The 11,663-nt window shown below is 40.1% G+C and overlaps 1 protein-coding gene across 8 annotated transcripts in view; it reads left to right on the top strand.

Annotated features, from left to right (window-relative positions):
• nsmfa (NMDA receptor synaptonuclear signaling and neuronal migration factor a) overlaps positions 1-11,663 on the top strand; it is a 35,394-nt gene that overhangs the window by 19,242 nt on the left and 4,489 nt on the right. For 5 of the 8 annotated variants that reach the window (XM_031855448.1, XM_031855452.1, XM_031855451.1 and 2 more), the window contains 8 exons: positions 1,189-1,241; positions 2,965-3,054; positions 6,332-6,462; positions 6,976-7,059; positions 7,229-7,262; positions 8,087-8,157; positions 8,362-8,441; positions 9,134-11,379. In XM_031855448.1, the coding sequence (XP_031711308.1) occupies positions 1,189-1,241; positions 2,965-3,054; positions 6,332-6,462; positions 6,976-7,059; positions 7,229-7,262; positions 8,087-8,157; positions 8,362-8,441; positions 9,134-9,413 (823 nt within the window). In that variant the 3' untranslated portion in view covers positions 9,414-11,379. Of the gene's footprint in view, positions 1-1,188; positions 1,242-2,964; positions 3,055-6,331; positions 6,463-6,975; positions 7,060-7,228; positions 7,263-8,086; positions 8,158-8,361; positions 8,442-9,133; positions 11,380-11,663 lie in introns of those variants that run through there. The other 3 variants (XM_031855449.1, XM_031855454.1, XM_031855455.1) reach the window with 3 other exon arrangements.

Raw genomic sequence — 11,663 nt, forward strand, 5'->3', positions numbered from 1 at the left:
AAGCCTATAGCTGAATGTTATAATGGTGTGACATTGGTTTTGACACAGGCTTTGGGGAAAATGAACAAAAGTGTGCCGTTTCTGTCTGACCTCCACATATTTATGTTATACATTGGAGGCATATGGTGCACCAAGCTTGCAAGAGTGTGGTGGCTCAATGTAGACAGGATTTAATGGAGATAATAAAGAGGAATCAGGGAAATGTATTGTATCGAGCAGAGGCTTGTGGATTTTGCATGATTGTTGGAGCAGCTGATGACAGCAGACAACAGAAAAGGTGTCTAAGTTAGAACCTGTTAAAACAAGTTTTTCTTAGATTTTAACCTTAAATTCATGGCATTTAATGGCATTCGATGACTCGATTTTTCTAACCTGTTGCACAATCTACAGGATCTTCTGGACGTATTTATTGCATATAGCGTCCGGTTTAACACACGTTTTATTTACAATTATTTGAGAACTAAATCAGAGCCTTATCAAAAATGTTTATGTTACGCATTTGTGCCAAAAAAAAAAAAAGGGATTGAACAAAAAAAGATATTGGTCGATATATTGTCATCGCTTTTCATCCTCAAAAATGTTACATTATAAATATGTTGACCAGCATTGGTCAGGCTCTCAAATATAAATAAAATCGATCAGGCAAGAACTTCTTGGCCAACTTCCACCTGTGTTAGACACAACAGATCGACACAGATCAACATCTTGGAACAAAGCAAAGAAACACACATGCACCAGTTTGGCGGAATAACCTCCCTCTGCTGCACGCTCATGCCTCAGATGTAGCTCTGCTCAGAGCACATGTTATCAAAACCTCAAAAAATACTAAAGAAGGGTTTCCCTTCTGGCTGTTGTTACATGAACGAACCTCCTGCACCTCAATAATCTACACTATAAAAGGATGAGAAGAGGTACATTGGCAATGTGGTACATTACACCCACACTGCTCCTGTGACAAGTATTTTCCACTCACATTGGAGGAAATAAGTATATGTACCTCTAATTATCCCTTTTAAAAAACGAAAGCTTTTAGTATAAACAGAAGCTTGACACTAAACTCTATTTGTCTTCTCTTGCTTTGTTACTTCCCGCCCACCCCTCCCCTCTTTCTTCCTTCTCTTCTTTACATTTTGGTTCTTCCTCTGTCCTCTGTCATCCCCTCTTCTGCTTTGATTTCTCTACCCACAGGAACTTCCGGAAGCATCTTCGGATGGTGGGCAGCAGGAGGATGAAAGCACAGAGTGAGTCAGAGATGTGTGTGTGGTTTATATGTTTGCTCAAACTGAGTGTGATGTAGTTCACTCCACCATCATATCTGTGTTCTTTTTTTATGCTCTCTGGTGTGTTTTTTGCATGTGTGTGTTGCACCAAACGCTGCTGTTTTATTGGGATTCTTAACGCTCTATTGCATTTCTTTGAGGATTATTATTTTCATCAGCGCGCGTCTGTGTTGATGAGCCAGCAATATGAGTCTGTGCATGTGTTAATGTACGAGTGTGTAGGTGGTCTATTCCTGTTGCATCGCTTTGATTGTTCTGAGTTTTTTTTGTTTGGTGTGTCGTAAAGTTTGAAGACAAAAGAGGAAATGAAATAAAGCAAAGGGACGATTGGTATAGATGGAGTGGTGTGTGTCTGTTTGAGTGTAACTGAGAATCTATGAGAAAAGAAAACCATAATCTATAGAGTCCTCCTTGTTCTGGTTCAGATATGAGTCAATGGCAATATGAGTGGGATTTTGTTATGCGACTGGTCTGTAACTTGTCCAGTATTTTTGACCTTAAATGAAAAGAGAAAACGGTGACAGACAATGTAAGCTAAACAATAATCTCAAGAAAAACGTCGGTTACAATTTTGTAACGTGTCAAATTTAGAAGTTGTGTGACCAGAAGCTTGGAAAGGTGATGATTGTTATAACTATACAGTATGTACAAACCATGGTAACATATGTCAACGCCTTGTGAACAAGTTGTTTCTATTCCAGTACTGTAAAGTTATAATGGAAATATAAACGGCAATCATGTCAACTGTGAAAAATCCTTATTTTGTGATTTGAATAAAAATGTTTTGGCAGACAAGACTGAACCCAATTAAAACTCAAATATGTCACCGATCATTGCAACTGAATAGATATTGTAGCAGATTTTTGCTCGACATTTACTAAAACCCCAAATCTTCTTGATCCACCTCTCACGCCCCGACTGCTGTGAGGAAGAACTATTTCTCGGAAGGAGCCAATTTCTCCTTTAGATGATTTCTTCTCACACCTCTGCATAGCTTTGGGTGAGGGGACCCGATAACAAAAATAAAACTAAAAATCTAAACTCGAGTCAAAATCACAGAGTATAAAATATTGGGATCACGAAATAGGACAAAATGTTTGGTTTCATTACAAGGTATTTTAATGAATTGCAAACCTGTCCTTTTGATCACGAGAGTAAAAATGAATGATTCGGCTCATAAAAGGGCGTTTGTACTTGAAAGGAACAAGTTGGTGTCAGCAGCAAAATGAAAAGAGAAGCAGAAAAAAGCGATGGCGCCTTGAGGGTCGCTGTTGATTAACCATGTCAAATACTTTCAAGTCGTCTAAAAATGTTCTAAGTGAACAGTGATTACTCTTCAAAGCAGAACTGATTTTATCGAGGCTCAGTAAATCTGTGTAACAAGCGCAGTCCTTTTGAATCCATAGATACCGACGATAAGCAGCAGGATCCGTTATAATGATCAAGTATATGATTGTTAGCATATGTGTTTGTTTGTTTGACAGTTTGCACATACAGGCATTTGTTTGTGCAGAGGAGGGATGGCATCGTATGCACACTATTTGTGAACTGCTTTCGCCTTTTCACTTTGGTGTTTTTGGTGGCGAGTGTGTCGAGGAAACAGCCAGTTTGCAGGCTTGTTAGTGTGTGTGTGTGTGTGTGTGTGTGTGTGGTGTGTGTGACTATCTCTCCCCGCCTGCACTAGCATTCGCTGAGCGTAGATCGAAGAGTTTCAACCGCTCCTGGAGTGACCCCACCCCGGTCAAGCCCGACTCTCCTCATGAACCCAGAGACAGTGAGTTAACACAGACTCACGCACGTACATCTGCACACACACACACACACACACACACACACACACACACACAGACGCTGACACACACACACACACACAGTTTCTAACAGTTAAGGACACAAATGATTCAATTAAAGACGTATGGAAAGAGGCTTTAACGTTGAAGTAACCAAATCACATTTACAAAGTGTGTAAAATTCATGTGTAATGTAAATTGTGCTCGGTAAGTTGTCAGTTTGTATTCCTAAAATGCCCTGAGAGAAGAAAAAGTTAAAAACTGACCTGGACATAAGTCATCACCATAACTGCCAGATACAAACATGTCTTTTAAAAGCTGCTAAGTGCTCTCTTGTTGTCTAGTATTTAGAACCTAAAAGAGCTGCAGTAAATCTTACGAACAGTCTTCTACGTGTGCCGTTATAATAAACCCATCTGAACCCGTGAGCCCTTACATCTCGACTGGCAGATTGATTACAGTTTAAATTTGCTTTGCGCTCAGTCAGTACTTTTGTCATTAATTCATTTCCATACACAGGTGGCTCGTATTGAGTTGAAAGCCACTTAGCGGCATTTGTCAGCTATTAAAAAAAAAAAAAGAGGTCCGGTAATCAGCACCTTGATATACGAGCTGAGTTACAGTACAGCTGGAATGAGGCCGGATCACCCGTCTCAAATGATGCAAAGTGCAGCACACAATATACTGACAACCGCAGCTAAGTACTTTGTACAAGTAAGTAAAAGTTTGAGATATTTGTACTTTATTTAAGAAATTTAACAACAACGTGAACAATGTATCAATAGGAAATATTGTACTCCACTACATGTATCTAATGGTTGCTGTTATTAGTTACTTCAGTTTTTTTCATTTCTTTCATTTCCTCAGCTGATATGACATCCGGAAAATCTAGAATTCTTTTGTTATTATGATATTGCTAATTTAACATCTTAAAAAAAAAAATACGAGATTGCCTATTACCGTCCCTCACCATCTTAACTATCTCTGCTCAGGAAGACTTTACTCCACTATGTCTTTACACAGACAATAGTTGTTTGCTGGTATATTAATGCCACCTGGAAGGCAACCTAATATGACTAACAAGTACTTGAAAGTTAAAGCCACTTTTCATCTAGTGCGTACAAATAGACACATGCCAAATAGGACTTGTAATATGACAGTATACTGTCCTGTATGCACTGTAGACCTCCGTGTTGAAGTAAGGTGACATTTTGTCATCACGGTTTTACAGCTCAGTTCCTGCTTTCAGCAGATTAAGTAACACGCAAAAAAATCGAAAGACATTTGCACTTAAAACACACCATCACACGTACAGACTGACTGTCTCTGCTGTTGGCTCTGACCCTGTCCATCTGTCTCCCTATGACCGTGGGTCTTTCTTCAACTTTGTGATGCTCTCTTTCTGTGAGTATGTCTTCCAAAATGGAGTGTGCGTCTAAGTCCGAGTGTGTCAACTGGTATAACTGTTAATGCGAGGTGTGTCTCAGTGTTTCTAAAAGGCTTTTGATCACGAGTTTCAACACACACTGTTTGCACGTGCCGTTTGTCTATGTTGATGTCTTGAGTATCTGTGGTTTTATGTTTTTTTTCTCCACCTCCATCTTCAGCGTTTCTGTGTTTCAGAGTGTGATGAAAGATACATGAACTGTTGATGACAGTCTAATGGTGTGGTTGATGCCTCATTCTTCCTCTTTCCTGAGGGAAAGGTATTGTTCTCTGGAGGCGCGACATTAATCGTCAGTCTTGCTCGTCATTTCCTCCTTTTTCACACTCTCTTTCTTCACTCTCTTTTCAAACTGCTGTTTCACACTGGGCACCTATAGTTCTTCTTTACAAGATGGTTTACAGAATATATTGTCGACTACAACTTCACTGATACTGGATTTTCAGGCCAGTACCAACATAGATATTTGGATTGAAAAAAAAAAACAACGATATCCTCTCATAACATATCGGTCGATAATTATTTTAAATTTGCTGTGGGAAATGGTAAAAATATGAATAAATATAGATAGATTAATAATACACTCGAGGACTCCAACACGTAGGTAGCAAACATAATTGAGTACACACAAAGAGGTATAGCAATTATCAGCAACATAACAATTTTCTATGAAAGCACCGACCCTAGAAAGGATTAAAACGGTTCACAAAAACATACAAGTATGTGAAAAGTCACATCACCGAGCCGTAGACTAAAGAAATACTGACAGCTCATAGCTAACAACCGCAATCTTTATAGACAGATATTTGTATATGAATGCAGAATCTGATCTGGGATAAAATTTTGGTATCTGAAGCGTTCTGGTGTCTGATTGTAGCCCGAGTAGTATTGACCAATCGTGTTTGAGCGAGCTTTGGTTGAATGCAGGTAAACAGTCGGTGTGGAGAGCATAAGAGTAGGAACACAGTGGCCAAAATGAAATCTCCCAAACCAAACACCAGAGTCCAGAGAAAATCGGGTCGTGTTTAAGACCATTATAGGCAACGGTGCCTTTCAAATGCTATAGCAATCAAGGACAGAAATAATCTATCTATGAACAATATTGATCTATCTTCTAACACCAAATGAGCAATGCATAGAACTTAGGTTTGAGGATCATTACAGGTTCCTACAGGTACGTCAAGGAAGGGGGCAGAGGGGTGTTTGTTTTTTTCATGCATCATGAAAAGAATCAGGCAACGTTGTGACAATAGCCAAGCCCAAGACAAAGACAATTCAGAGCCCCACAAGGCACGAGACCAAGACATGCGCAAGACTTGACAAAAGTCTTCTCAAGACCGGACTCGAGACGGGACTCAAGTACTACAGCCCTGATCCTTCTAGAACATGTTGAAATATATAAATATGATGTGTAATATAAATTATGATTGCACGTCAAAGAAGCACGATTTTGATGGTATACAACACTTTACTTTCTTAGAATAGCTGCCATCTGATCCCCGTTTGATTTTCTTATCTCCTTGTTAGCTGTCGCCAGAAATTGTGCTGCCACATTCACTATCAGTCACTGATTTTTCTCCTTCTGCCAGCTGTCTCTTATTTTCCCTGTTCCATCTGTCACATTTCTTATGTCACCACCGTTATTAACAACTCCATCCTTTCTCCTCTCCTCCACACTCGTCTCTCTCCTCTCTCCTGGACACCTCCTTCCTTCACTCCTAGACTCTCTCTTTCTGTGTCACCTTTCCTGCTTCCCACGAAACACTTCTGTCTACAAGGGGATTTTTTCCTCACCGGTGTAATATATTTTCTTTTAGGTGGAGACCTGCAAGCCTCCTGTGGTACCTTGGATGAAGGGGGCCTCGATGACAATATAGACTGGGAGGAGGAGCGAGAGATGGAGAAGCTGGCCTGTGAAGGAGACGACTTTGTACCTCCCAAAATCATGGTACGAGAGCGGTATTGCACGTCAAATTTAATATTACACTTAAAGTTGGCAGGTTTACAAGGGAAATAATTTTTTAAATGATCAAAATCAAAGTAGCTGAGGCCATAATATCATGACTTTTAGTCTCAAAACACTGTATCCTACATTTATACACTGATAAACGGGGCACAATAAAAATGGTTGCTTTAGGAAATTGTTACTTTAGAATTACACACTGATGGCAGATCTAGGTTAAAATAGCTTAATCTGTGGAAGGTGAATTTATATGCAGATACAGGATCTTAAATGCCCCTAATGTATTCTCTACCGTCTCGCTGTGAATATTATATAGAGCTGTACATTCCCTGCAGGCATGAGAGTGTGATAGAGTTTTACCCTTTCCTCTAATTTCTCTCCAACTCTGCTGTTCTCCTGTTCTCTCCACGTTGCTCCCATTTCTCCCACTCTTTCATTTCCTCAACCTCACATCCCATTAAATCCAACATTCCTCTCCTTCTACTGTTTCTCCTTCAGCTGATCTCTTCTAAGGTCCCAAAGGCAGAGTACGTTCCCACTATAATTCGCAGGGATGACCCCTCCATCATCCCCATCCTCTACGTGAGTCGGAACATTGATTGACATGTGTGCATAACGATCCTTCCGACACACAAAGCATACAAGTTGTTTCTTTAAAAGGATGTTCTCTGATGAAGGCCGATTGAAATGTAAATCAAAGTATTTTGCAATCTCAAATGATTATGTTTTACGTGAACGTCTTTTTCCTTAGGATCATGAACATGCAACTTTTGATGATATTTTGGGTGAGTAAATATTGTTATTACACCCGTTTTGTAATTATATAATCAATGATTCCAATAAATGAGTAGAGTGAATTAAAATGATGACTATAAGAACAGATGATAGAAATGATTTTAAGGCAAGAGGTAAATGTAACAGTGTCCAACTAATGAAGATAAAATAAAGATAAAAAAATAGTTGAAGTAGAGAGACCTAATTAATATTTTAAAAAATAGAGCCACAGATACATTCATATACAGATTTATATAGTCGTGAGCGTGGACTATTCAGCAGTTTGCCTGAGGACTCTGAACTCTGACTCATACCGGGGGAGTTAAGGGTCCAAAAAATAGATGCAGGCTGAACCTTACCTGCAAGTGAATCTCTTAAAAAAATAGCTTGGATCTGGCGTGATTACGCATTTCATATAAAACCAGTTACAATGCTGCAAAATTACTAAAATGGGTTTTTTTTTTAATTGAAAATGATTATATGTTGCTCAAAGGAGAAGCACTTCCAGTAAGCAGTCCCTGACGCTGCATTGAATAAAGCTCACGCAGAGTTAGTGAGAGGATGCCAATGAATAATTCATAGATTTTATGTTTCCATGTTACTGTCTTTCATTGACCTGTTTTATTTTGCTGTGACATTTCCTTAAGTACACACTGTTGAATTTAATTCAAACTACATCTTACACTAGAGTCTCTCTAGATTACACCTGTACTTGAACTCAACCTCCAGAGTATTTCTCTGTGTTCACTGTTCACATCTCTCCCTCTCTCACTACATCCGGTCCCTGTAGTTCACATCAATCACATCAATCCAACCCTTTGTCTGTCCCCCACAGAGGAAATAGAGAAGAAGCTCACAGCTTACAGGAGAGGAAGCAAGTTCTGGAGGATGCTCATCTTTTGTCAGGTGAGGAACAAGGAGACAGAATAAAAGTGTATTTCCTATAAAATTGTACATTTTATTTGGGATATATGGGGTTATGTGTACAATCATGCAGTGTTAAGTACCTTCCTTTGAGATCTAATCTCTCTCTCAAGATATTAATTAAGAAGAGGTAAATTAGTAGTTGTGATTGTGGTAATGTGTTTCACTCTTGTATGCGTTTCTTAGGGAGGCCCCGGTCACTTGTATTTCCTGAAGAATAAAGTGGCAACTTTTGCTAAGGTGGAAAAGGAGGAGGACATGAGCCAGTAAGTATGTCTCCCATGGGCGAGTATCATGACAATTCACATGCCCAAGTCTTATAAAGCATCGACATGCGATGATGCTCTACGAGTCAGGACAGAAATGACTGAGAACCATTAGCTAGCTGTGAAAAGAGAAGTATTTCATCATTAAGATACCGTAGCTGCTCCCCTTTGAGGTATTTATGCCACTCAGAATAGAAAGGAGGGCTCAGTCAATAAAAAAATCCTCGACCAAAGGAAACTGGCTCATTCCAAAGAAATCTTAATTTCATTTTAGGCATTCAAAGGATTAAAAGATTCTGAAACAAATATGTCATGTAAATGCTCTTTATGCTATTTTCACAATATGAATACTATTTCTGTGAGTGCTCTCCGACTTGATTATATCAAAGATGTTCCACTTGGACGATTCAACACTCGGTTTGTCATATATGAGCACGATCTACTATTTTTCGGAGTGATGCATCTCTCCCAGGGGGGAGTATCTCTTGTTTCAGAGATATAAAACATACGGCTCACAGCCTGTTCCATCAGTATATTATAAGAAACAGTTGCTTCAGTGTGAAAGAACAGCAGTAGTGACAAGTACTTTACTCAGTACTGAGTTTTGTGTTACATTTTGTGTTTTTGAAATTTCATGGGAACCGTCAATCAGATTGATTACATTCAGTGTAACTGTCTTTGTGTTTGTTCAGGTTCTGGAGGAGGCTTAGTCGCTTCATGAGTAAAGTCAACCCTGAACCCAACCTTATCCACATAATGGGATGCTATGTCCTGGGCAACCCCAACGGAGTGAAGGTACACAGACGCCGATGCAAAAAGACACGCGAACAACTGAAAACACAAAAGCTCATCAACACCACTAAAGTTTCAAGCACTAGCACTCGTGTACACCTCTTAAAAAATGTAACTACAGTACATGGCAGGTCTACAAAGATACTGTGCATAGAGACCGCAAGAACCGCGATTGCCTGATTAGCTTGAGCTGCTTGTGTTTTCTCCCAGAATGTTGAAGAAAGGCCCACTAATGTTCTCCATTTAACATTCAAGTAAGCAAAGCCAGTTCCACTGCAAACGTCTCTTTTATCACAGTGCATGAATGTACTGTAAACATACTTACTTTGGCCATAAATGATTGCATGACTGTAATCACACATTTGGTAGCGAGACAAACCTTCCCTTAGTCGCTCTTTATCCCAAATTGAACACAAGTACTGTGCAGTATACAGGCAGATAATGTACAATAGATGCAGAGCAGTAAAATCTAATGCAAAACTATGAATCAATTCCTACGCTGGTGGGACCATCGCAAACCGTCACGCAAGAGTAGGACTCCAATTCAATCATAATAAGGTCTCTGTTAAGTTGCAATGTTCAAAACGTAAATTGATGTGCCACACAAACTGATTTAATAACGTAGAACCCCAAAGGTATAGTCTTTTTGTTCCCCGTCTCTTATCATTTAGGTAAACACTCTCTCGTGCTTGCTCCTGCCTCTCTTTGTCCTCCCGGCTCATTTCCCTGTTTGCAGATTTATTCTAACGGTGTCTGATATTCACCATATTAACCTCCTGGTTGTCTCAGTTTGTCCCCGTCTCTCCTCTCTTAATCCACATGTGTGACTATCATCTCACTCTGTGCGATGTTATAGCTGAAGCGCACACATGCTGAGTGATGCTGCACCTCTCTCTACCTGACAAGAACATTTAATAAGACTCATAACCACACACATGAAAATAAAGAAATAAAAAACACAGACAAGCTGGCAGACACACTCACATGTACACACACACACACACACACACACACACACACACACAGATGCACACACAGATGCACAACATAGCCAGTGGTGTTTGTCTGACCTAACTGTTCCAGTCATGTCTGCCAAAATGCTTTGTTATATAAAGTGGATCTCTCTAGGGTTGATGGACAGTGTGGCAGTCTGCAGCACAGGCTGCACATCAGTGATATATCTCCACCCCCCTACAGACAATTACAGACACAAGCAGTTGTCTCAACAAAGCTTGAATTCAAAACAACAAAATTGGCATTTTTCTTTTTGCAAGATCCCAAAGTGATATTGTCACACTGGTGGCTTGTCTACTGTAGTCTTAACTTCAGTCAGAAAACGGAATGAGTGAGATTTAGCTTGAACCTCTCCAGAAGAATGTGTAAACTATAAATCACTTTGTTGTGACATTGTTCTGCTTTTCATCAAACCCATTCTCCACTGGAAACAGCACAACATGGCCAAAAGTATGTGGGCACTTACTTGTGGAACATCACACACAGGATATGATATGCTGCTAGAACAACCTTCATGTCTTTCCACAACATTTTGGAACCTGGCTGCAGGGACTGGCAGATGTTTAGCCACAGGAGCACTAGTGTGGTCGGCTACTGATGTTGGAAAAGTTTGATGGAGCTGAGGCCATGACTCTCTGCAGGCCAGTATGTTCTCCCACACCAAACCGGACCTCACGTTGTGCACGGTGGCATTGTCATGTGGAAACGGGGAAGGGCCTGGACGCTATGGTCTAAAATGTCTTTGTATGCTGTAGCAATAAGAGTTTCCTTAAATTGGAACTCAGGCCGTGTTCAGACAGACAACAGCAACAAGCAAATTGCTCCAACGCAATGCAACATCATTCAGCAAGGTGCTGCAGTCAAATCAAATCTAGTGCTTGGCTCACATGGTTGATGACTTTGTAACTTCATAGTGTTGCGACGAGAGAACGTGATTTCTGCCATGATAACTTTCCAGAGTTATAAAACCCTGTCTCATGGTATTTAAAAAACGCCGTTGGGTGTTTTGGCGCCGGATAACCCTTCAACTACTACTACTACCTATTTCATGGTACCGACTGGTACCTGAAACAACATGACCCCGTCAGCACTAAAGGGCCTAGCCCAAACCACTTTCTTAACAATCACATAACCACCCAGAGACAGTGCATCATCACAAGAACACATCACACTCAGCCGGCCTCTGTTGGCACAAAGTTTAAATGGGTACCAGCTCAATCAATTTTTAAAACAGTAGGTTTCATTGTTTTCAAATGCTACACTCCAGACAGCGCAACACTAAATATTGCAAACACATGACAGTAATGGAATGGACCTAAATTAATAACAGCCAGGAAGTTATTGCAAATACCAAAGCACATGTTGTGCAAAAGCCTCCTGGAGAGTTGAAAGCAAGCCACACATGTAAAGTGTCTC

Source organism: Anarrhichthys ocellatus, unplaced genomic scaffold (genome assembly GCF_004355925.1).
Source record: "Anarrhichthys ocellatus isolate YVR2014 unplaced genomic scaffold, GSC_Weel_1.0 scaffold16, whole genome shotgun sequence".
Classification (NCBI taxonomy): Eukaryota; Metazoa; Chordata; class Actinopteri; order Perciformes; family Anarhichadidae; genus Anarrhichthys; species Anarrhichthys ocellatus.